This window comes from Ornithodoros turicata, chromosome 2 (genome assembly GCF_037126465.1).
Source record: "Ornithodoros turicata isolate Travis chromosome 2, ASM3712646v1, whole genome shotgun sequence".
NCBI classification, from domain to species: Eukaryota; Metazoa; Arthropoda; class Arachnida; order Ixodida; family Argasidae; genus Ornithodoros; species Ornithodoros turicata.
In genome coordinates this window covers 70,549,153-70,572,640 of record NC_088202.1, presented here as the reverse complement: position 1 = coordinate 70,572,640, position 23,488 = coordinate 70,549,153, and the positions used below count along the sequence as shown (strand labels likewise).

Genomic DNA, 23,488 nt, shown 5'->3' with positions numbered 1-23,488 from the left:
CACTTGCAGAATGAGGACAGCAATACCTCACTTCAGTACTATTCAAAAAATTATTCGAAGTTTCGAATACGAGTATTCAATTCGAAACGCACTTTGCAGCATGAATTATTCGAATCATTATTTGAAATTTCGATTATTCGCACACCTGTAGCATTAGCATTAAAACTTGAAAACCCTTTGGGAACTCCCCTTCACAAACAGTACACAACCCTTCAACGACCCTTCACAAACGCTGCCGCAACCAAACGAGCCTTTCAGGCTTTCTCCAATTCAGCTTCGCAGCGCCATCTCGCAGCCACAGCTTTCTTTCTTCGCCGCTCCTCTCCACAGCTTTCATGCGCGCCCACGCAGACACGGCTGAACCTGCCGATCACCACAGCTGCGATTCTTTCGTAGCGAGGACTCTAATGCTGACGCATTACAAACTCTCAATTGTGTGTTATCAACATTCGAACAAGTCCTTAGTCACATGTGTTTTGGTCACAGATCCCTTTGGCATGTGCCTGCAAATGCTTATACGTCACTTATTGTTTTATTTCATTTCTGTTCAAGAGATACGGCTTCGCTGAATGAAACTGCGCAGCATCTGCAGATACCTTGCAGTGAGGCATATCTCTACTCCATAACCAGTGGGTGAATGCAGACCGTCCCTTCAGAGAATGATGCTCAGTATGTGGCACTTTATTTGCAGGCAGTTTCTGACAAGTCAGTCAAAGGAACTTTGCAAATATAGTTAAGGCAGTGGTATTTCTGCTGCTGTAAAACCCAAATTCTGCAGCAGGGAATCAGAAATTCTTCTTCCCCAAGTGGGAAGCAAGGGTGGAAGTTAGCCATCACACGCTTTACCATGAGGAACGTGCTAGACGTGATATCGCCGATGAAAGCAAAACAGTAGTAGTACACAGGATGGTGTGAGCTTAACCAGTGCTGCCAACGTGAGAGGCATGACACACGTATATTTTCCTCTCAGTTACGTGGTGTGGGGTAGGGTGCTATGAGCCACAGGTACATCCACCTCTGGCACCAAAGCCAAGATTCCTCAGTCAAGATTCGTAGTTCATGCTAAATGGTGCGCATTTATGCGGATTCATGGAAAAGTCAGGACTTTACGTATAGTTTAGAGTGATGACAATTTTACTCCTTGTCAACACTGTACCGTGACATCGCGTTACAATGCCAAACACATAAAAATTTTCTAGTGGCATGTTGTAGGCGTGGAAATACCTGAAACTTAGACTCTTGTGTTTTTGGGTTTAATGCTTTCTGAAAGTTGGGTTTTACTTCAGGAGCTATAAAGCGGGATAAAACTGAGTAATATCTCGTGGACATTCTTGCATTTTAGATGAACATGAGATGCCAAGCAGGGTGCTGAATTTGAAGTGCCTTGTTGTTTCAGTGAAGGTATTGACAACTGAATTTTCACTTGGGCAAGTTTGCTTTCAGTTTCTTTTTTTTTTTTTACCTTAAGTGTCAATGATAAAAACCAGGAAGTAAAAATGGCTTTCACTGCATTTAACCGTAAAACACAAGGCTCTGCATGTACTCAAATTTATGACAAGTGGAAGCAAACATACTTGTGGATGTGTCTCCTGTTTTTAGAGTCTTCTGTTTCGCAAACCAAGACCCAACTGGAAGGGGGTCTTCCTCTTCTTCTTCATCTTTGAGCAAGAATTTGCCACCAATTTTCATACGAGGTGTGGTTTCCTTCGTGAAAACAAGTGCACACACTGAATAAGGAGGTGTACTCAGAACTAGTACTATAGTCATAAATTTCCAAGACGTGGCCCCATCTATGATCAGAATATAGGCACTTTTAAGTGGGTTTCAGCCAAAATTACATGTGCACTTCTCCGTGGCAAAAGCTGCCACTGAAGCACAGAAAAGAGCAGAAATGCTCACCACGTTTATGCAGATAGTAGGCCTAACTAAAAATGTGTGAAAAGCAGTGCTTAGCAGTGCGCTTCTTCCCCTTTGTGGATAGTTGTTTGATATGCCATTTCACTCTTAGTTTGTCGACAGGGTGTTAAGTTTATGGTACAGAACAAGGGAAACTAATAATTAACAGGGGGTGCAAGAGAACACTGGTGCCCCTTTCTTACTTGCCAGAATTTTTTTCACTCTGAAAAAGAAATAAAAGTTATGGGATGCCTCAATTTTTACATGTAAGGTTAAGTGAAATAAGTGCGGTGCTTTATTGTTGCTTCATGTTGTAGTTTATAATGGGTTTCTCAAGTAACATACACACTCATTTTTGCAATCATCACAATGAAATAGGCGATTTCAGATATTGCCCTTGTGCTCCGCACGGGGGCCCTCCGTCGCCCAAGTCACGCGCATCGCGCAATGCGTTGTGGGAAATGGTTTGCATTCGTGCTCGTCTGCCTCGTGCTTGAAGGTGCGGGAGGTGAAGGAGAGAGAAAATCGAAACCGTTTGTGCTCTTCTTCTTCTCTCTGACTCATGAAAACTAAATCCAAAGGTGCAGCGGGGCTTTCGTAACACGGCGCTCTCTGGTGGGCCATCCATGCAATTTCTGAAATCGTCTATTACTATTCATGCACTATGGCAGAATGGAGAAACCCTTTAAAGTTCTCTGGTTGTATCCAAAGATTTAAAATGGGGATGGAGGGGAGTGGGGTATTGTTAAGGAGGGCATAAGGACTGCTGGAGGCAGGGGTGGCAGAAGGGGGGGATGATAGGAGTTACTGTAGAACCCGTGAACTTGTCAAGGGGGTGCAAAATTTCCATGGTGGTGAGGCACCAATGTGTTATCTCAGGTGCCATATGTGAATAAAATTCCATAAGTCGTTTTTCTGAATTAATGAAACAAGACGAAAACAATAAAGCATTTGCCACTTTTTTTCGCTTAGACCACCACGAATATTTGGGACCCGAACATGAACTGGTGGTGGCGGAGGAGGATGAAAGTGGGCACCGGTTGGGATCAGGGGTTCCCCTGAATTCAGGACATGCACTGCCCCTGGCCGTAGTAATGTACTGCAAATACAGAAAGTCTGAAAATAAGCTTGAAAATGACAAAGCAAGGCTGTCCTACCAAAATAGCGTGGCACGTATAAGGCTGCAATTTTACGTAGGATTATGTTGTAAAAATGCTGGAACGTAATACAAGGTTAAATGAAACAATGCCAGTACTACGCCTGGGTAGCTGATACAGAAAGTGACGGCATGTCGGGAAACTGCACAACAGCCCGATGGGACTTGATGGTCATCACCAAAAGGTATGGCACTTAAAAAATATGGCATGCAACATTTATGTTTTTTATCACTACAGTATGAGTTATCGGCATTGTATTCAGTGCATAACATTGCAAACTTGAAGTAAGCAAATCTGACACCACACATAGGTAACATCTATCATGTCGAATTGAAGCCTAAGGACAAAAACAGCAATACAGTTAGGAAGAATGTTGAAATGAAGAACATACCAATGTGCAAAATTACTGCAATATACCAGTAATAAAAGAAGAAGAAAAAGAGTTAGCTTACTTGTGCAGGAGTCACTGGTTTTGGCTCCTCAGGGGAGTGGAAGGTAATAAACGTCAGTCCATATTGTAGACTCTGTCATTAGGTAAGAAACATATCACAGGTAAGACGTTCGCTCGATAAAGTAATCTACAAAGGATAAAGCAGCAGTTGTTCATTGGCAGTAGACACTATCTGAAGAAGTAGTCTTGTTTTGTCTTATTTAGTCTTATCAGTCTTATTTTGAGAGGTAATTCGTATGTGCAGCTTAAAGTTATCATAAACAGATCATATGACACTCTGCAAATGTCCTTGTACACTTGCACTCCAAGATACAGCTATTACGTTGCCTGTGCAAACTACGTCACATCCACCTAGAACTTGTACAATTCCAACGACAACCAAGTACAAAAGAACTGCCTCCATAACAGTAAGCAAACAGACACAGTGAGTCATACTGAAGAGAGCTAAGGTTAGAGTCCAAGCTCTCAAATCTGATACTTTTGTGCACGGAAAACATTACTATTTCCTGAAAGAGCCTCACCATCTTTGAATAGCCTTATTCATATCAAGAAATTGCAGACAGTTAATTCTAAGGATACTGGTATGGTAACAGCAAGTAATGTGCCTGGCACAAAGCAAGAGCGGCGCACATAATTTCTCAAAACTATACCACTCGGACTCAGTCCAACGCTTTACGCAATGGCATAAAATAAACACCAAACAAGAAGGCTGAAAGTAGCTGTTAGAAGTTACCTTATTGAACGGCTGTGTGCAAACTATTTTAGCCCTGTCCCATTTCTCTTTTGCCACAGGCTGGGATAATTTCTCCGGACCAAACATGCGGACACGATTTAGGTTGGAGCCTTGCCTGCTTTCCATAGGGCTCATAAATGAAGATGCTACAAGCAGAACCTGCATAAAAGAAGAGCATCTGGGTCAGCAAGTTTGATAATTCCACAGACGTATCTCAGTGGACTCTGTCACCACCCTTGGGCATTTTGCACTTTCATATAGCTCTATGCGCCGACTCATTGAACAAGGGCACAAGCACTTAACAAAACCTTCAGCAGCTAATATTTACATGTGACTGCTACACCACTGCCTCCTAAAAGTCATATTGAAAGCGTGTTAAAATTTAGTAGCATGTAGCTTGCTTTCCCAATAAAGGCAAGATGATTTTGGTGACAATAACAGCATCAGATTCATGAGTTTTTTTTATTATTACTTCTGCTGCTAACTGCTCTAATTATGAGAAGCAAACACAACCACCCCTTTATTTTATCAACCATGGAAGTCGTCTAAACCCAAATAATGATCAAGCATGTGATGACGACGATTGGCATTTCGGTGGCAGAAGTATTGCAACTATTGGTAGGCCATGTATGCTTATGTCGCCCCAGAAGTGCCGACATCCAAATGTTGTAATGTGTCACCATTGTGCAGACAAGTGAATTTCAGGATACATTACACATCCTTGAATTCACTGTTGACACATTTATTCATCAATTCAAAAAGGTTAGCATTACAATCACACACTTCTTGCACAAACTCCATTGGCAACACAAACTGTGGTCACTGGCAATAATGCTGTGCACAGCACTCAGCTGTGATGATTATGAAGCACGCGGTGGGCATTAGGTACGATCCTCCGCGCATTTCATAAAGTGGTGGTGACTGGCTGGGGGCGTCCTTTCCTTTCCAGAAAGGTCTTAAGGGGGGCTGAAGTCACCAACCCCCACCCCACAGTCAACGCCTATGGCTTGAAAGACTGAAGAAGTTTAGAAAGATTGTGAGTGGGGACCAGCTAGGTACAGGCTGAGACAAAAGCTTGCGTAACATGCGAGCAATATACTTTTTCTTCGGTGCGACACCCTAGCGACTGCTGGAAGCTGGTGAGTTCATTGTTACGGAGGGGTGGAAGGGTGCGCTGTTAGCAACACAGAGTGGTAATTCCGGTGTTGCTTGGGTGTGCCTGGGAAGTGGAAGCCACCGCCTTACCGCTGTGTGTCGCTAGCAGCGCACCCTTCCACCCCTCTGAAACAGAGAACTCACCTGCTTCCGGCAGCTGCTAGGGTGTCGCAACGAAGAAAAAGTATGCCACTCGCATGTTCCGTGAACTTTTGTCCCAACCTGTACCAAGTACTGAGTACAGTACTTGTGTGTTCCATGATAGGCAAGCATGAGCGATGGGCAAGACACGTAAACAAACGTTCAGACTTGCCTATCATGGTGTTTATCCACCATCTAGCCTGCACACTAATCTGCACACATCTACGCCATTTCATCTACTTGTGTGTTCTATGTACCCATAAAGTACGTACCTTGAAGTCAGATTCTCCATCCGACGACCTTGCAACAAGCACTTCTACGAACGCTGAGCTTTCATTTCCAATATCAATCGAATTGATGGTAGAGGCTTTTTCGAACTGCAAAATTATTGATGCTTGCTTCTCTCCTGGATTTGCACACTTCCATTTCCTGTATGTTTCTGACCGAAGCAGATTTTCCGCCTTGTGGACCTATAACAACAACCAACCAAAAGTCAGCTTCGACCACACATCACAAAAATGTAGCTACTGCAAAAATGCACGTAGCGCAAGTATGACTTCTCAGTTGTTTGGATTTCACTCGCGTTTTTTAATTTGTGCATTCGTGACAGCATGTATGAAGTTATTTACCTGGTCTTCACTACTAAAAGAGACGACGTGCTGAACTTTTATGGGGGGCATTGCGAGGGTTTGTAGCAAGTTTGATTATTCCCGGTCGAAAATTCGACTCAATGTTTACATGCAGTACACACGCACTGCCATAGTTCTGTTTTCCCTTCTGGATGGCGCTTCCTAGTTTCGTTTTTCGTTACGCAGTATTGTAGTGATAGGTATGTCAAGTGCAAAATTGGGTTGGAAACACAATATTTGCACTCGGCGTGTTTGGACTGCAATAAAACTACGTTTGTAGAAATATAAATCTGACTGCTTTATTGTAGGTATTATAATCACTACTGGTTTGCTACTGGTGCAACTGGCCGCATCTGGTGGTAGTCTGGTAGTCAGAGGAGTCCGTGGTAGACTTTGTCCGTCGTCAACAATGGAGGTAGATTCAAAATGGCTCCTTCCAGTGCGAAAGGTTTTCTAAGTCTGCCCGTGAAATTTTCGGCTGAAAGCAGTGCTTCACACTTTTTATTCTTCAAAGAACACAACATCCGAGAAACAGACAATAAGAAGCCACTTGGGAGGACACTTTTTGTCGTAGGGGTGCCTCCTTGTGCAGATAAAGGATCACTTCGGCGCCTGTTCACAGAATTTGGAAATGTGTCCTCCGTTTTACTTCAAAAGGTACCGTCTTCTGGTCAGGCAGAAGTTGGAAAGGCCAAGTTTTTCTCGGAACGGAGCTCTATAAATGGTTTTAAGGTAGCTTATGTTGTGTTTCAATCTACAGAAGGACTTGAAAGCGCACTGGCTGCCAACACGTCGGAACCGCGTGTGCTGTGTTCAGGAGAAGCACCAATATCTGTGGGGATGCAAAAATGGTGTGACGACTACAAGTCGTCTTTTGTAGACGTTGACCAACTTCAGAGAAAAGTCGATGCCTACATGGAAGATTATGATAAGCGAATAGAAGAAGAGAAGACTCGCGCAAAGGAAACCGAAGGAGTGCCTGACGAAGAGGGTTGGACGACAGTGACCAAATACGGAAAGAGACCTGTGATACCGCGAACTGATGCGATTGCAAAGAAAATCGATGTGCTAGAAAAGAAGAAACGCTCACGAAAGGAGCTCCTGAACTTCTACACATTTCAAATACGACAATCGAAGATGGACCACATTGCAAATCTGAGGAAAAAGTTTGAAGAAGATAAAAAGCGAATAGCAATAATGAAATCAGCCAGACGGTTCAAGCCAGTGTAGTGCAATGGAATGGTTTCTTGTTTCAAATGAGCATTACAATATTTTATGGTACATGCTTGTCCTTGTCACATGCATTGATTGATTGATACAGAAGCACCTAAATTGATTCTTTTTCATTCTACGTTTTCTTTCTCCTTGTTGTTCATCTGTACGATTAAAGTAGCTACTCGGCTTCAGGGCTCTGAAAAAGCACTGCTCCTGGCTTAGTCATGATTCGGCCACTCCTTCTATCCACAATTTTCCGGGGGAGTGGCAAGTCTGGTTTACAGCAGCAAAAGGACAGGGCGCTGACCCACACTGAGCAGCAAACCAGAACGTGTGGACCCTGTAGCGTCATCGGTGATGTGGCATCAGGCTTCTCCTCCTCATTATTCCCAGAGTGGCGAGTTAAGGGAGAGCGTGTGGAGCTATGTTCATGCGAGTTTTTTTCTTTTTTTTTCTGGGAAACAAATTGCACACATCAAAACCTTTTGTGCCATTCGGTAAATTGACGATTCAGTAAATTTCATCAGACATCTTAATCTGAAATTTTTTGGATGGCCCTCCGTACGCCTTTGAGCTATTGCTGCTGGTGCAAAATTCATGATGCAACTCGCACATCTCTAACTAACATCACTGTCTGTCCATACTATTTTATTTTACTATGAAACTTTCTAATTAGATACTGTTGTTCATGTGTACAACCACTATTATTTGCATCTGCAGGCAAAATGCTTGTAATTGACCTTGTACCATGTTGGAAGCTTGGCCTGCATCTATTGGTAAAGCAACTGTCAAGGTAGAAATCTGTGAACAGCAATTGGGGAAGAGACAAGTGAGAGTCAAAGTTAAGCAGCACATTGAGAGTATAGCAAGTGAGAGTTAAGTAGGACATTATAAAAGTAATTACAGCCACACCCTGATTATACAAGCTTGAATTTCAGAATTTAGTATTCACAATTTACAGTATGACTCAGTGGCAAGAGTCTGCAAAAAACGTATGTGCATAAATATAGTTTCCTCTGGTGCTAGATCCACAAGAATTAGCTTCTTCGATGATATGGTGAGCACTGCTTTGATATTTCTTTTCAGTTGAATTGTTAATTTTATTGTTACACAGAATTAAAATACACATTGACATTTATATACAGGTCGAGGACCCAGGGGGCAAAAATGTGAAATTTTGCAGATAAGTCATACTTACAAAAATTCCTGCATCTGCAATATTATTTTGCATCCCAAACATGAGGTGCAGACCAAACAAGACCAAGCAAGTTATGGTGCCTATGACCAATCCTATCCCATAATGTACTGTACGAAAAGGGAGGGATAACTGTAGTGTTTTGTTGCCGTTTCCATTTTCGTTACTCCCACGTTTCAGCTTCCACATGTGACACCAGCCTTTCAATTCCATTTATGTTACATTGCTGTTACCGTTTCCAGCGATGAAACGGCTCTTACAGACCAACATTGATATTTGGGATTGTTAGTATTTGGACACTGTAGGCATGGTGCAGCAATATAGACAAGAGACAAACAGATGTGCATGTGTTTTTCTTTCCAGTTTGTGTCCCTCATCTATATTGCTGCACCATGCCCACAGCTCTGCCAGCATCGCATTTGCCCAAGTGCTGCTTTGAAATACGTAGAACACAGTAAGTACATACCACAAAAATAATTTTGCAGCAGTCATACTGTACATCTTCAAGAGTTTAAAAAGAGACACAGCAACGTTTCTTTAGCCTGTGCACGACTCTGCTAGTGTTCAGACTCCATCAACTCTTCCAGACGCTAGGGTTGCACACACACACACCTCCTGTAAAGTAATTCAATAGACCTCTACCTGAGAAACATTATCATGATGTTGGTAGAGAGACTGAAACCTAAACAAATCGGAAGTGGAGGGGTGGGTTCCACGAATGGGCACTTGTTCGCTGCCTCTTATTGAAAGAAAAGTAGGACCATCCTAATCCCCCCTCCAAGACCATGGCTTTCGGACTCAACCTTGTTCGCCCCTAGCTTTGAGCGTAGTTCAACTCTACCAGATTGGTGGCGCTATCGAACACCATGACGTCATTTGTTTAAAACTGGGAGAGGTCTATTGCTGTAATTGATTACATTGTTAGTAGGTCATTACTTCCAGAATTACATCCAGTTTTATGAAATTGTAACTGTAATTGAACTACTTTTGCAAGTTATTTTTAACACATTCGGAATTACTTTGGAACTACTTTGTACGAGATCCGGGATACAATAAGCTTATTTTGAATGATGGACCTCTTTTGCAATGTCCATGATTTTTACTCTTTCACGAAAGACAAGGTTGCCGTGGCTGGAACGCTGTTGCCTACCAACTAAGTAGATAGTGAGCAAATGTTAGTCAAGGACCTCATCACAGGTGCTGTCACGCATCCAAGGTTTAAGACAGACGGTTATCCATGTGATAACTTAAAACAATATGCAATTACATACTTTTAAAATGCAAAGAGAGCTGCAGCTTCCATATTGGAAGGTCCGACAATTCATCAGATGAGGTGGCTACGGAAAGTTTTACATTTGAGTGTGGCAAAAACAAAAGCGCACCATCCGATAAACAATTTGAAGAGCACTTGCAAACCCGCTTGGAACCTTCATGCCGTACATGTGGGGTTACCCAACAGTGCTCCAACAGATCATTTTTTTTACTTTGGTGGTATATTCACGACCAGAAGTTGTGGCAGTGAAGAACAAGAGCTTTAAGAATATGAGAGAAACTGATGTTCCGAGGCTGGAACAACATAGAAGGGACAGATAACTTTCATCTTTCATCATTTAAGAATATGTTGGTTCTGAAGGCCCTTACGACTGCGGACCTTACGAGCTAACACACGAGAAGCAGTCCCTCACCACGTGGAGAACAAATTTCCCTTGTATTTAACGTTAAAAAGGCCCTTTTTCACTGTGTGGTATTCAGATGTTTCCGTTAAGGAATAAGCAGGTTTCCCCAGTAGTTCTAAGACTGTACAGTTCTGAGCATTGTGCTCCACTACGAGTAGCAGTTTTCCTGTCTTTCGTCTAGTCCACTAGTCATTTGTGTTTTCATTAAACATACAATAAAGTTGCACAGCAAAAATATGTATTGAAATGAATGTTACTGAATGTAGCTCAATTACTGTTATAGTAAACTGTAGTTGTAATTGAGTTATAATTGTTACTTTATAATTGTAACTAATTACTTTTATGAACATGTAGTTGTAATCGTAATTCAATTACAGTAGCGAACGTCAAGGAAACAATTGGCAGCAACTTTAGGCATTGTGCCAAAACCATTTAAATATGGTAGCTTCATAAGGCTATCACATGGTCATAGAATGTCACGTGATGGTTTTGGTCATCCTTAAAAGGTTGTAGGGGCAGGTTATGTGCTATGTCATGGAACGTCTTGTGCATATGCTTGCATAAGCTGATTCAGACTGGGATGATCAAGTGACGGATGCACCCTGAACATCCCATACTGCATTTCGCATGCTATCATGTGATATTTAAGAAAAGTATCATGTATGCAATAATGACAATTACGATAATAGCAGATGGTTTATTCTGAAATGTGTTTGTCAGTGCTGAACGTATCTCACTTACAAACAGACCACAAATGTAAAGGTGGTTGAACATTTTTTGGATTCCTGGTGTCATTACCCATTGTGCTCAAAAATCTTCATCTGGTTGTCAGCACCACCACTGATCATGTATTTGCTCACAGACCAGTTTGCAGCTAATATCTTATCTTCATGCCCTGACATGTCATAAAGTGATGCTTTTGGACATCTTGAGTCCCAGAGCTTAAGCACACCATCGTAGCCACCTGATATGAACTGGTACTCTAAAGTGGAGGACCAGCACACTGACGATACCCATCCCACATGTGATGTGTAGCTGCATTTGACTACAGAGCCCTCTTTCGTCCTTGGATCCCAAAGCCTGATATGACGGTCTGTCGATCCAGAAATAATTTGCTTGTTTAACTTTGAATGTGATATACTAAGGAATGCCTTGGAACCCACCAGTTGTGTCTTCAACCCACCCAGTTCAACATCCCAAAGACGAAGTGTATTGTCCATGGAACAAGTGGCGACTTCACTGTCATCTGTCCACTGGACCCCTGTAACAGCTTCATGATGACCAGAAAGAGTCAGCACAGGAGTTCGTATTTTTGTCTTCCCTTCAGTTGTCTTCAGCTTTTTTCTGCTTCCTTCTTCAGAGCCATCCTCAATTTGTTCACTATCCTTTACGCTGGGGTCAGCAGACCATATTTTCAGCATATGGTCGTATGATCCCGTAGCAAACTTTGTCTGTGTGCCATCGACATCTACACAATCAACACTTCTGGCATGACCTTTGCAAACGTGTACTGATTCAATTGCATTGGCGTTTTTATTCCACTGCCACAGCATGGCAGTTTCGTCGTGCGAGGTGCTAACGAAAATGCAGATTGGATTGCCAGACGACACCCACTTAATGGCCTTAACAGGACCCATGTGACCAGGTATCATCAGCTTGTGTTTTCCGTCTGCATCCCAAATATGCAGAGTGTTGTCGTAGCAGCCAGAAAGAATGCCATCTGCAGAAGCATGAACTGCACTAACCCAGTCATCGTGAACCAAACTGTCAATTGGGCGCGGTGGAGGGCACCTCGTGAAGTACTCGATGTGTATTACTGTCTCTTGAGATATTTCTTTCACATGCAAGTGTTCCTCTAACGGAAGCCGAAGAAGCTCTCCGTTAACCAAGAAGTCAAAAACTGGAAGCTCACGTGTCTCCTCATCAGATGCAGACTCCTTTATCAGTGTATGAATAAGCGAGGAAAGTTGAGTTGCTGAGGCATTACCAGTAACAGAAAATGGTGTGTCTGGAACTGAATATTTTGTGTCTTTCGTGCGAAACTTCACTTGAACTTGAGACATTTCTTATGAAACGACTGACTTCACCAGGAAAAAAAAGATTGCAAAGCGCACCATGGATTTTGTTGATGTCGATGGTAATCCGGTAATCCCCAATTCGTAAATCCGAAACGAGGATAGAAAAGAATAATTCCATCGTGTTTCGGTGTGACTGGGATAGGCTGGGCTGTGCTCAGTTAATTTTTGTTTCTTCTACTTTCGATTATTCTACACTCCTCAATTAATAATTTATTTGGAGCCGGCTCTCGCTTACGAATGCCTCCGCGTCTCCACGTAAGAACTGTAAACAACACTGTCCACTGTTTACGACGTTTTCCTTTAAAATACATAGAGTTGTAGATTTTAGTTATAACATGTTTACGTAAATGGTGGCGGAGTAGTGTTTACGCTTTCGTCGGAACCAGACGGAACACATCGCATGTCATTGAAAGGTTTGCATGATTGGACAGCCATACTTTTGTTGTAGGAAATATGTGCTTATTTTGTTGGTGTCTAGAAAGTGCCTGTGAAGACAACTAATTAAGTGTCTGTGGCATTTTATGTGTTGTCGCGGCTGGCACAAAGTGAGCATGAACCTGTATTATCTACATACCTGCTGTATCCCGTTAATGCCGGTTGATGGATAACCCTGAGTTTACATCGCGAGTCAACTAGATCATTGCACGTGACGTCGCTCTCCGAGGCAGTCCACTGGTTCACTTCTATCTCGTGCTTCCTTGCAGAAATCAACTGTAGAAAACGTCATTCTGCTTCAAGTCCGCTTCGTGCCCGCTTGGTACCCGTTTTATGAGTTTGGCTGTCGTTGAAACACGTCGATGTCATGTTTGGTAAAAGGCATTCCCTTCCACGCTTAACCCATGTCGTATATGGCCGAATTTTTATTCACAGCAGCTCAAGTGTAGCTGTAACGATTCGGAGAACGACGTATCATTTTCGGAAGAAAACCAGGGCAATGGCGATTCACTTTACCAAAACTTGGTATGATATTACGAAATATTATTTCCCTTTTGAGTGTCAGTGCTAACTGAATTAGGGGGCGCATGCTTTGTGGATTATGCTATTGCTTCCTGACAAGTGACATGAAGGTACATTATTCAGGGGGAAACCATAGTGACTTTTGCCACATGAGTGCCTTTTAAACAACCATCTATCTTTTGTAATTGTAAAGGTGCACTGTTGACGGGTATGCTGCTGTTCACGCAAAAGCATTTTTTGCAGGTATGCCCGGCATGTTTTAAACAACATTTAGTTGTGTGTGCCATGCATCAAATATGCACACAACTTCACAAGGGCTTGCTAACCTGATTTCACTTTCCATTTGTCCCTTCACCATTTGGCATTCTCGTTACCATGTCTTGAATGTACCTTGCGATCTCTAGTTACCAGTATGGGGGTGACCAATGATTCACAAGACCTTTGAGGATTACAGGGAAAAGATCGAAACACTTGAAATATTTAATCCACACGCAGAATCTCTCTAGAGCACTTTATCACGATTTTGTTTGCATGTAAATAACAAACGTAGCTACACACATGTGACCGAAAAGATGTGAATTAGAAAACGCGCTCCGCCTATGAATGGCTCTGGTGACACACGTTTGATGCGGTGCTGACAAAAATGCAATTTTGCACCAAATTCAGTCTTGCAAAGTGACATACAGGCCGAGATACAGCCACAGAGTACACGCTAAACTTCTTTGCATCGCAGTTTGTCAGATCACGACTTGCCTGATTAGTTAGCCGCTGCTAAGACTGCAGATTAGTGCATGCAACATCAATTCCTTGATGTTTCTTGCCTTCTTACACTCCACTTTTATAAAAGCATATCTAAAGGTTGTTTGTCATTCTTGTATGTTAGCCTCTTGGTCACATACAGAAAATAGCCACAATATACACGTGCTCAGGTGTTTCAATACATGGTGCATCTGTCTGATGATTATTTTTGCATGATGAATTTTGCTACTGTGCTTTCCTACTACTGTCCTTTTCTCATTTGCTTTAGTGTCCAAGTCCACAGCTCCCCTTCATCTTTGAGTTCTTGTAAGTGTTCTGCTTTCTCACTTTGCACTGCTTCTGTTCTCATTTGACACTTCACTTTGGCTACACTCTCCACTGCTTTGCTCCCCTAGCACCTTCAGGTATATGGAGCCTTTGCTCACATGCTGTCTTCTTTTGTACGGTTACAGTCTGAAGCCTCACATTTGTCTGAGGTCATCCCACTGTTGCCCGCAGCTGCCGACATGATCAAATATGAGGCTGATGCCACAAAGTTTGAACTGCTGTCTGTCATTGGTAAGTCGACCACATGCACATCCTTTCAGTTTCATGGTTACCCCTTACTTGACCAGTCACGTAAATGTCTGTGTAAGAACACTATGTTATGGATGCAGTGTCACACAACTAGCCTTATCTATACTAAATAATGTTTTGCAAGATGTTATGCGCCAATGACCTGCATGCAAAAGAGCTGCAGTGCAACATAAGCTTTCATGTCATCGTTACTATCAGAAATGTCACGTAACGTGTAGTACCATTATCAGTGGCACGTACTTACTGCCAGTACCTGCTTGTCGATATACGGGTACCTTGTGGTACTGTAGCATGTCTGTGAACATAGATTGACACATTAAAGAATAGTTCTTGCTTCTCAAATGGTTCACAAGAAATTTCTTAGCAAGTAGAAGGGCATGTTGAATTGAAAGTACAGCAGATGTTACTCTTGCTTTTGCGTATCTCCAGGTAGAAGTTCCCGCAGATCCACAGTGGTTTCCCTGACAAAGCACATTCCCTCCGGGCACCGTATAGCAGTAAAACGCATTAGCCTGGATGCTCCAGGCACAGATGCTGCATACATACAGGTATTGCTTCCGCAATTCTTAATGATGTCCTGCAAAGCTAATCCTAGTTCCCTTCTCTTCTTCAGCAAGAAATCTTAGTCACTCGACAGTTGAAGCATGAGAACATACTGCCATATCTGTGTGCGTTTGTCTCAAGCTGTGAAGTATGGGCTGTCATGCCGCTTATGACATACGGTGAGTGGAAAGAAATGAAAATATATATTTTCAATGTATCTGCTCATCCATGTTAGAAGTGTGCTCTTTTAGATTCATTATATACGGTCAAGCTCCTTTGCAACGAAACTCAGGGGACTGCGAAAGAACTTCACAGTAGAGGTCACTTTGTTAAAGAGGTTGTCCGCCATGTCCTATGGGGCTCTGACGAGACTGCAAACAAAATTCGCTGTACTGGTATTTTCGTTAAAATTGTGTTCGCTCTAAAGAAGTTTAACTGTATTAGACATTACAAAGGTATTGTGAACCCTTTGTGGTGATGAGGTTTGGTTCGTGTGTTTACTGATTCAGTAAAATCTATAAAAGCCCCAGTGCAGTACTTAAAAGTAGGGGTGTGCGAATCCGAATATTTTAAGTCGAATCGAATATCGAATCGAATGGGGGAAAAAATTCCGAATACCGAATCGAATATTGAATATTCGTGCAAAATTTTCAATACGTGACTTTCGCACTAAAAGTTTCCATTTCGTAGCCCATGCCTTTAGTGTAATTTTTATAGTATTAACTGTCACAAGAGAGACATGAAATTCTTCTGTTCAAAGCCCCTACTCTTTAATGTTACATGAGAGTGCTTCCTGCTTTTCGGGTGAGCCTACACTCACTGGAGTGGTTACCTTCATTTCCAAAGTTTATGCCAGGCAGTAGCATATTATACGGATGAGGCTGTAATTGTTTCAGACAACCACAGGCCATTTGTGAAACAAACGAATTGGCATCCTGCCTCAGCTTTGTCATGAACACTTTTTAGTTCCTTTGCACTCACCCTAAGAAGTTGCACTACTGAAATTTTAGATGCAAAGGACATCTTTAAGACACCCTTCTTGTTCGTGGGCTGTAGTCATTATTCAAGAGTCCTAACTTTTCAAAGGCAACCTCACAGACATCAAATCAAAGTTCCCCGTCGGCACCGCTAAACTGCATGTTGGAGAGGCGCCGCCCCTTCCACAGACCATGTCTACAAAACTAACTTTGGATAATGTTATCTTAAACTAAACACCGTCCCGCCTGTGTTGGTGCTGCAGCAAGGCAATTTTATAAAGCAGGCTTTTCCTCGTGCACGGAATCATCAGGTGAAGCCCACTTTCGGGTTGTATCGTTCATATTCGCGGAATAGTCGAATATTCGAAAAATCGAATACTGGATATTCGATTCACGAATCGAATAGTTTGAGCATTTGATATTCGATTCGGATTCGAGAATTCGAATATTCGCACACCCCTACTTAAAAGAAAAGACAGACACATCACTGTCACACTCGTCTCATCTTAAGTGTCGTTGTCACACTCAGCATTTCAGTTTCGCTCTGCACTTTTATCGATTTTAATATCACACCAAACAGCCCAATTTTCAATATATACTGATCCATGTTTGCAGGTTCAGTTAGGGACATCTTAGATACCCACTACCCTGGTGGCCTTCCAGAGAATGCTGTCTCTCTTATACTAAGAGATACACTTTCAGCACTAGAGTATGTTCACCAAGCTGGGTTTATTCACAGGTTGGTTCTTCACGTGTCAAAGTGATTGTTGAACTATGTTTTGTATGTAACCCTCTGAGCATTACATTAACATTTTCTCAGACAATTTTTTTTTTCATCAACGTTGCACTTACCAGATACGCATTCATTCCTTATCTATTCAAGGAGTGTAAAAGCAGCCCACCTTCTCATTTCAAGCAAAGGCAAAGTGCTCTTAACAGGGTTTCGATATTCCTGCAATGTGATTGTGGACGGCCGTTGGCAACCCAGTCTCCACGACTTTCCCCCGGACTCTATCGATAATTTGAACTGGCTAAGCCCAGAGGTATTGCAACAGGTAAATGTTTCACATCTTTATGAATGCTTCGTTACCAAACCCTCTGGGGAAAATCCCCTATCCTGTCTATGCTGCGTGTGTTAGAAACCTTCTTATGTGCCCTGATAGGGTATAAGTAGTTAATGTAACACAATGTAAATGTAATGCAAGAGCATGATGAGAGTGACTCTATGGGCCTGTTGTGCACAGTGCAGTTAAGGCAGAATGTAGCAAGAAGCAGCAAAGAAGTGAACGTATGTATTCCTTGTACCATCAGTAATGAAACATTACCTCAGTTGACACAGAGGACAAATATGTAGGCAACAGCAGCAACTACTACTTTATTTTAAGATGATGAATGGGGGAGTTTCATCGCCAGAGGCGCTACTCTGCCCCATTGCTGGTGGTGATGTGTGGAATGAAATAATGAGCCGCTCCACAATAAGGATAGAATATGTAGGTACCAGTATAAAAGTATAGACTTCTAGGGCTGCTACTTTGAGAAGTTATGAAACCTCATAATCATCTCTCCGGAAGCATCTGCCACCATATAGTTCATCATTACACTGGAATGCCAGTGGGTCCTGTATTCGTTTGATGCCTTGCATTTGTGGAGTAGACCACCTAGAATTTAGCACATGCTTCATATGGCACCCTTTAAAGACTGTAGAAATAACCTCTGTTGGAAGATGTAATAAGTCACATTCATTCATTCATTGCCTTTTGGCCACATGTCACAAGTGAAATATATTATAATCACCTTTTCGGTCCTTGCCAAACATCTTGCATTTGCAGGAGCTAGACTAACATGCTCATCGATGCATAACATTTGTTGCTTTAGGATACTTCAGTATGCTAGGAAGGCTTTAGAAATTTGTCTGCTTTCTCACTTAGAACCTGATGGGCTACAACTCCAAGTCTGACATCTACAGTGTGGGAATCACTGCTCTCGAGCTGGCAAATGGTGGTGTTCCATATACTGGCCTTACTCCCACACAAATACTGCTCGCTAAACTACAAGGGTCAAAATCAACACCACATAGCAGCGTCAGTGATGGAGCACCTTTGAGCGAATCAAATCGAGGTACATTGCATCTGCACAGTACAGTGAGGATTTGTAAAAAGCCACACGGGAAAACAATGTTTCGGATAGTACATTTGTTTTGCCTGTTCCTGTCACCTGCCCTATGCAAATTTTACTGCATCCTTCACCCGCACAATGGACTGATATGCCAGTTGGAATTCTGTGGCAGACATTTTAAATGCGGTTGTTACGAAGGTTGCTAGGACCATCAAGATAAATGTCTCTCTGAGTGATACCAAAAAATGTTTCTTTTACCTGTTCTAGTGCATGTTATGTAGCATAGCTAGCATGCACAGTGTGATGATACTAGCTGGCAAGCTGTAGTAACTCTTAGTAGCTGTAGTAAGCTCTTGCAGAGAAGACTGCCCCATGCTATGCATATTAAGCTACGGTATTCTTTAAACCAGTTCAGGGTGGGTGAACCCATTCCTGACTGTACAAGGATGACAAGTGCACAATTGAAGACTTTCGGGCAATAATGGTATAAGTGCAATGCAATACCAATATGTATAACTTGTACAGTGGTGGTAAAAATCAGGTTTTACTAGAGGAGCCGTAAAACAGATTATAATCGGGTGGAAAAGTAGATTTTGTGGGTGGAAAATAAAGAGCGCATCTCTCGTCTTAGATTGACGTAAGATGCGGAACAGCTGTGCTGAATGTACGTGTTTAGCGATCCCCCCTTCGTTTTTTTTTTCCTTAGTGCCGGTATTGGTGGCTGAACTGGCAATTTGCAGAGTTCATTTTCGGATTTACCCCAAGTGATGATGATGCAAATCGGGGGGTGAAAAAACGGTTTTACCCTAAAACACAGGGCCCTAAATATGATGTGACACTAATAGTCACAATTGTTCGAACACATTTGTTCTGTCTCACTTTCATGTACAAAGCAATTTAGATATGTTATGCTTTGTTGCTATTACAGACATGTACAAAGCAAGTGGCGAATACTCTGGCCAAAGCAATACATTTTGTGAGGAGTTTTCAGTATTTACATCTCTGTGCCTGCAAAAGGAACCAACACTAAGGTCTGCAGTATATTCAATCGTAAATATATAGAGCCTGAAGTTTTAGGGTTTAACCCCATTCTTCCGCGAATTGAAGGTTTGCCTGCTTAGGGCAAAACCCGATTTTTTACCTGGCAAATTGCCCTCACCGAGACATCTGTAGGAACAAAACACTAACTTGTTTGACAGCAAATGCAGTTTACATCACCATTCGTAAAAAACCAGTACAGTTAGTTTGAGTAGCTGAGCCAGATTTCTCCCCGAATTAAGCATACTGGAGGTTTTTCCACCCGAATTCGCAGGAATTTAGGGCACATGTTTATTCACCAGATTTTCACCTCCCGAATTTAGAGAAAAATATTTCCCGAAAACTTCAGGCTTCTATAAATGTACCTTTACCTAGGTTCTATACCTAGGTTCTGGAAGCAGTGATACTCCTATAACATATTTGTCCTTTGTCTAATGAAGTTCTTTCACACACAATGCTCCACTGTTGCCTCCAGGCCGTCAGCTCACCAGCTGTTGTCACAAGGCTTCATCAAACTATGCCGGAAATTAATGGCAACCCTGCCTGCAATTCTGGCTCCTATTTCACCTAGAGCAGAAGTCTTAAGGAACACAAGTATGACATTTGTTTTTTAACCTTGACCTGGGCATTTGTGCAGTGAAGCATTTTCTGCATTTAGGTCCTGAACTAGACGAGTCTGCGACTGGTTACGTGCAAGATATTTCTTGGAACTTCTAGTCCTTTGGGCATTCCCCAGTGATTTTTCATTGTATATAAAATAGGATTAAAACTTTTGTAAGGTAATCCGTGACTTGTGCATCCGTAGTTCTGGTTGAGAAATGTGCAAAGAGGGTAGCAATCGGGTGGGTGCGAACTCAACGAGGAAGAGTTCAGTTGAGCACATGAGCTTGAATCCAAAACGAACATGAAGACTAGAAAGCGTACTGAAGGGCTCTCACCATTTAAGGAATGGTTATAGAGATGAGCAGTATGGTTAACTACTTCGCAGTTAGTTACAGAACTATCATTTCCCACAAACTGACATGCATATTTAGAACATACTAATGAAGAACATTACGAGCAAGAGGAGGTCAGCTGTGTGGTGCATATCTTAAGCAATGCAAGAGGGTAAACCACTTTTGTAACTGCTTATGCAGTTGCAAAGGTGAGCTATGTCGCATGCATGACCGGGCAGGATAACTCTAGCAGTATGCAAGGAGGATGAAGCAGGTGGTACCATGACTTTTCAGTTCAAAAGAAACAAACAGCAGTGAATGACCCAGTCTAGTGTGGAAGAGCGGAATGCTGATAAGCAGAGATTGTGCAAGTTACAATCAAGGCCACTGGTTTGCTGCTGCGTCAAATTCAAAATTCTGTGACACCGACTTGTAAATTCCGCGATTTTCACTTTATCGAAACACTTTGTTTTGTTGGATAATGTGTGAACAAAAATATTTTATAAAATTACAGATTGAGAGCACTGTTGCAGCTCAGCATTACATACATGACATCTTGTGTTCTCCTCTGACAAAGGTCTCTCACCTGCAATCATTTTATACCTGCTGAAAGACCTTTCAGCATCTACAGAGTTTATAGGAATTTTATAGGAAGGAGCTTACAATACATGCCCTGTGAAGTTACAGGACACCCTTTTTTGTTCCTTGGCGGTAGGCATTATTTAAGAGAGTTTAAAGGCAAACTCCTAGACATCAAACCAAAATCCCCCACTACCACCTCTAAACTGCACACGGGAGGGATGCCGCCCCATCCTCAGGCAAAGTATGCACAATAAACTTTGGCTAACGTTACCTTAAGCTAAACTACAAGAGTCTGTGCTGGTCCTGCAGCATGGGCAGTTTCGTAAAACAGGCTTCACCTCGTGCAGGGAAGCTTCAGGTGAAGCCCACTTTCGGGAGGTGTCGTTCGTATTCAGCGAATAGTCTGATATTCGGAAATCAGAATATTGTGTATTCCATTAGCGAATGAAATACTTCAAGTGATTGGTATTTGATTCAAATTCGGGACCGTGACCCCTGAAATCCCTAAAAATAAGGGATTCCGTGAAATTCCGCGCCAAAGGAAGGATTCTGCGATGAACGCATCGCTGCTGCACTGTTGTAGGGGAAGAGCCTCGTTAAGCCACATTTTGTGGCTTTTTGCTCTTCTCCATTTCACATTGTGAATAAAGCATTATTATTATTATTATAATGACGGATTCCAGAATCGCGGAAAACCTGGGGCCATATAGTTACAATATACAGTCATGTCTCGATTATCCGGACACCTCGGGAGTAGTCTCTTTTCATCTGGATAACGAATTTCTGGATAACCGAACCAAGCAAATTTCCGGGAAAACCCGAAAAATTTGGGAGACCTCTTTATAGCTCCAGAAAAGGGAACAAGGAAAAGATGGGTACTTCGAAAACCCATACGAAGTGAGCTGCTCGAAATTAGTAGGCACGCGTGTGACATGATTTTTGGTCGGAGGTACGGTACCCACTGCATCACCCTACTGTTCAAGGAAGGGTAATGTCCCAGAAAGTTGGTCACGCGCACATGTTTTTGTCTTTTTGCAAATGTCTTTGGCTTAGGCCAAAAGAGAGGAGATGCTTTCGGACGGCCTGGACATTGACGTTCACATGTAGATCTCTTGCGCACGCTGGATACAGGGCACCTCTTCTTACCGTGTATCATCTACCATCTCTACCGTGTGCTCGCACACACACCAAAAGGGAGTGACATCTGAAGAAAGGGGGTCAAACAGTACAGAATGCCCCAGTGAGATGTGACCCTTTCCGGAATAATGCGAACACAGCACATGCCAGGAACAGAGTACGTTGACACTTTTCCGTATAAGCGAATCAGAGTGACCTAGGTCCTGGAAGATTGGTTCCTGTGCCTGCTGTCCAGGTACAGATAACGAATTGTGGATAACCGAGACAAAATCCAATGGTAGCAGGTTCGTTCTCGGTAATGTAGTCCGGATAAAGAGTTTTCCGGATATCTGAACACCGGATAAGCGAGACATGACTGTATGTCGTAAAATTGTAAATCCTTCAGAAAACTAGTGTCATGTCATGCACCATTCAAGATAGGACAAGAGGCTCATGACCCACAAACAGGGCTGAGTGAAAGTGGGAAAAAAAGGTTTATAAAAGGCAGAAAAATGATTCCACGCTCACATCATATGATGGCCAAAGTGGGGATGTGCAAGATCTACAGCTGTGTGCCATAATATTAACACCAAGGTGCGCCTTCGCCACAAAGCATGAATCCATATTTATTTGAAGGACCGTCAAAGGCATGTGTAAGCATTACAAGAGGACACAGTGGGAGAGAGTGCATAAGCAGGAAGTACATGATGGAGATGAGTGAAACAAAAATGAACATACAGTCAAACCTCGCTTTACGAACACCCTTCGTTTCTCAGAAAATAGTTCGTAAATCGAGGTATTCGTAAATCGAGGTCCGAGGAGTGCAGTGCACAAATACCTCACAAAAACACGGGAAATTGATCTGAATAAGTTTTATTCTTGAAAATACTGCGTAATTGTGCTTTGCACCATACTTTTTGCAGGGTCTATCCTGTTTAGAAGAGATGACAGAAGTCTGACACTTGACTCATCCACCCGGTCCTCAAAGTACCGTATCGCGCGCGGATGAGACTGTTTCCAACGGCAAATATTACGCTTGTCACCGGCTGTCAGGACTGAACGCCTTCTCTTGGAACGGCAAGATGTTTCCATCTCGGAGACCTGGTCCAAACTCACAACCGTTCGGCTGTAAACGCCCGAATTATTATTTCAGGAACTGGTCAATCATGTTTGTGGAACGTAGCGACGTTGGGACATTGTATGTTTGACCTTGGCAGCATGTACTGAGGAACTTTCATTATCCTCCGGTCCATTGGCCTGTCCTCTGTACGTTCATAACGCCCGTTCGTATATCGAGGTCAGAATGGCTTGGCTACTTTGGGTCTGTTCCCTAATAATCCGTTCATAGTTCGGATATCGAGGGTTCGTAAAACGAGGTCAAAATACAGGGAAAAAGTTTGGTTCCTTGTGGAGCCGTTCGTAAGTCGAGGGAATTCGTATATCGAGGGTTCATAAAACGAGGTCCGACTGTAATTTATGCAACAGATTTGGATCATTCTGAAGGGCCCTGGGAAGGTTACTGTTCAAAGTAAAATGTTGTGTGAGCAATGTGGTATACTTAACG

General features: G+C 42.5%; 4 protein-coding genes across 6 annotated transcripts in view; 2 read left to right on the top strand and 2 right to left on the bottom strand.

Annotated features, from left to right (window-relative positions):
* Nucleotides 1-6,287, bottom strand: part of LOC135385551 (DNA repair protein XRCC1-like) — a 314,938-nt gene extending 308,651 nt beyond the window's left edge. Inside the window, exons 1-5 of the mRNA XM_064614927.1 lie at nucleotides 6,163-6,287; nucleotides 5,806-6,003; nucleotides 4,238-4,396; nucleotides 3,506-3,577; nucleotides 1,575-1,704 (exon numbers count right to left, since the gene is read on the bottom strand). Coding sequence (XP_064470997.1) covers nucleotides 1,575-1,704; nucleotides 3,506-3,577; nucleotides 4,238-4,396; nucleotides 5,806-6,003; nucleotides 6,163-6,213 — 610 coding nt within the window. The 5' untranslated portion in view covers nucleotides 6,214-6,287. The remainder of the gene's footprint in view (nucleotides 1-1,574; nucleotides 1,705-3,505; nucleotides 3,578-4,237; nucleotides 4,397-5,805; nucleotides 6,004-6,162) is intronic.
* Nucleotides 6,288-6,547: 260 nt separating this feature from the next.
* Nucleotides 6,548-7,443, top strand: LOC135385554 (ribosomal RNA-processing protein 7 homolog A-like). The gene has a single exon (XM_064614933.1). It carries the CDS (start codon nucleotides 6,589-6,591, stop codon nucleotides 7,390-7,392), a length of 804 nt encoding a protein of 267 aa, XP_064471003.1. The 5' UTR covers nucleotides 6,548-6,588; the 3' UTR covers nucleotides 7,393-7,443.
* Nucleotides 7,444-10,930: 3,487 nt separating this feature from the next.
* On the bottom strand, nucleotides 10,931-12,395 carry LOC135385552 (ribosome biogenesis protein WDR12 homolog). The gene has a single exon (XM_064614928.1). The coding sequence runs from the start codon at nucleotides 12,309-12,311 to the stop codon at nucleotides 11,043-11,045; it is 1,269 nt and encodes a 422-aa protein (XP_064470998.1). The 5' UTR covers nucleotides 12,312-12,395; the 3' UTR covers nucleotides 10,931-11,042.
* Nucleotides 12,396-12,584: 189 nt separating this feature from the next.
* On the top strand, nucleotides 12,585-20,074 carry LOC135385553 (STE20-related kinase adapter protein alpha-like). 3 transcript variants are annotated; one of them, XM_064614931.1, is made up of 12 exons: nucleotides 12,585-12,739; nucleotides 13,031-13,135; nucleotides 13,200-13,286; nucleotides 14,495-14,600; nucleotides 15,048-15,166; nucleotides 15,232-15,340; nucleotides 16,754-16,877; nucleotides 17,022-17,193; nucleotides 18,067-18,256; nucleotides 19,182-19,284; nucleotides 19,767-19,885; nucleotides 19,950-20,071. In XM_064614931.1, the coding sequence occupies exons 2-12, from the start codon at nucleotides 13,124-13,126 to the stop codon at nucleotides 20,006-20,008; spliced, it is 1,200 nt and encodes a 399-aa protein (XP_064471001.1). In that variant the 5' UTR covers nucleotides 12,585-12,739; nucleotides 13,031-13,123; the 3' UTR covers nucleotides 20,009-20,071. The 3 variants fall into 3 exon arrangements, with proteins under 3 accessions (XP_064471001.1, XP_064471000.1, XP_064471002.1); XM_064614930.1 differs by having other exon boundaries at nucleotides 12,586-12,739; nucleotides 13,197-13,286; nucleotides 19,950-20,074; XM_064614932.1 differs by lacking the exons at nucleotides 12,585-12,739; nucleotides 13,031-13,135 and adding an exon at nucleotides 14,311-14,348 and having other exon boundaries at nucleotides 13,197-13,286.
* Nucleotides 20,075-23,488: the final 3,414 nt, after the last annotated feature.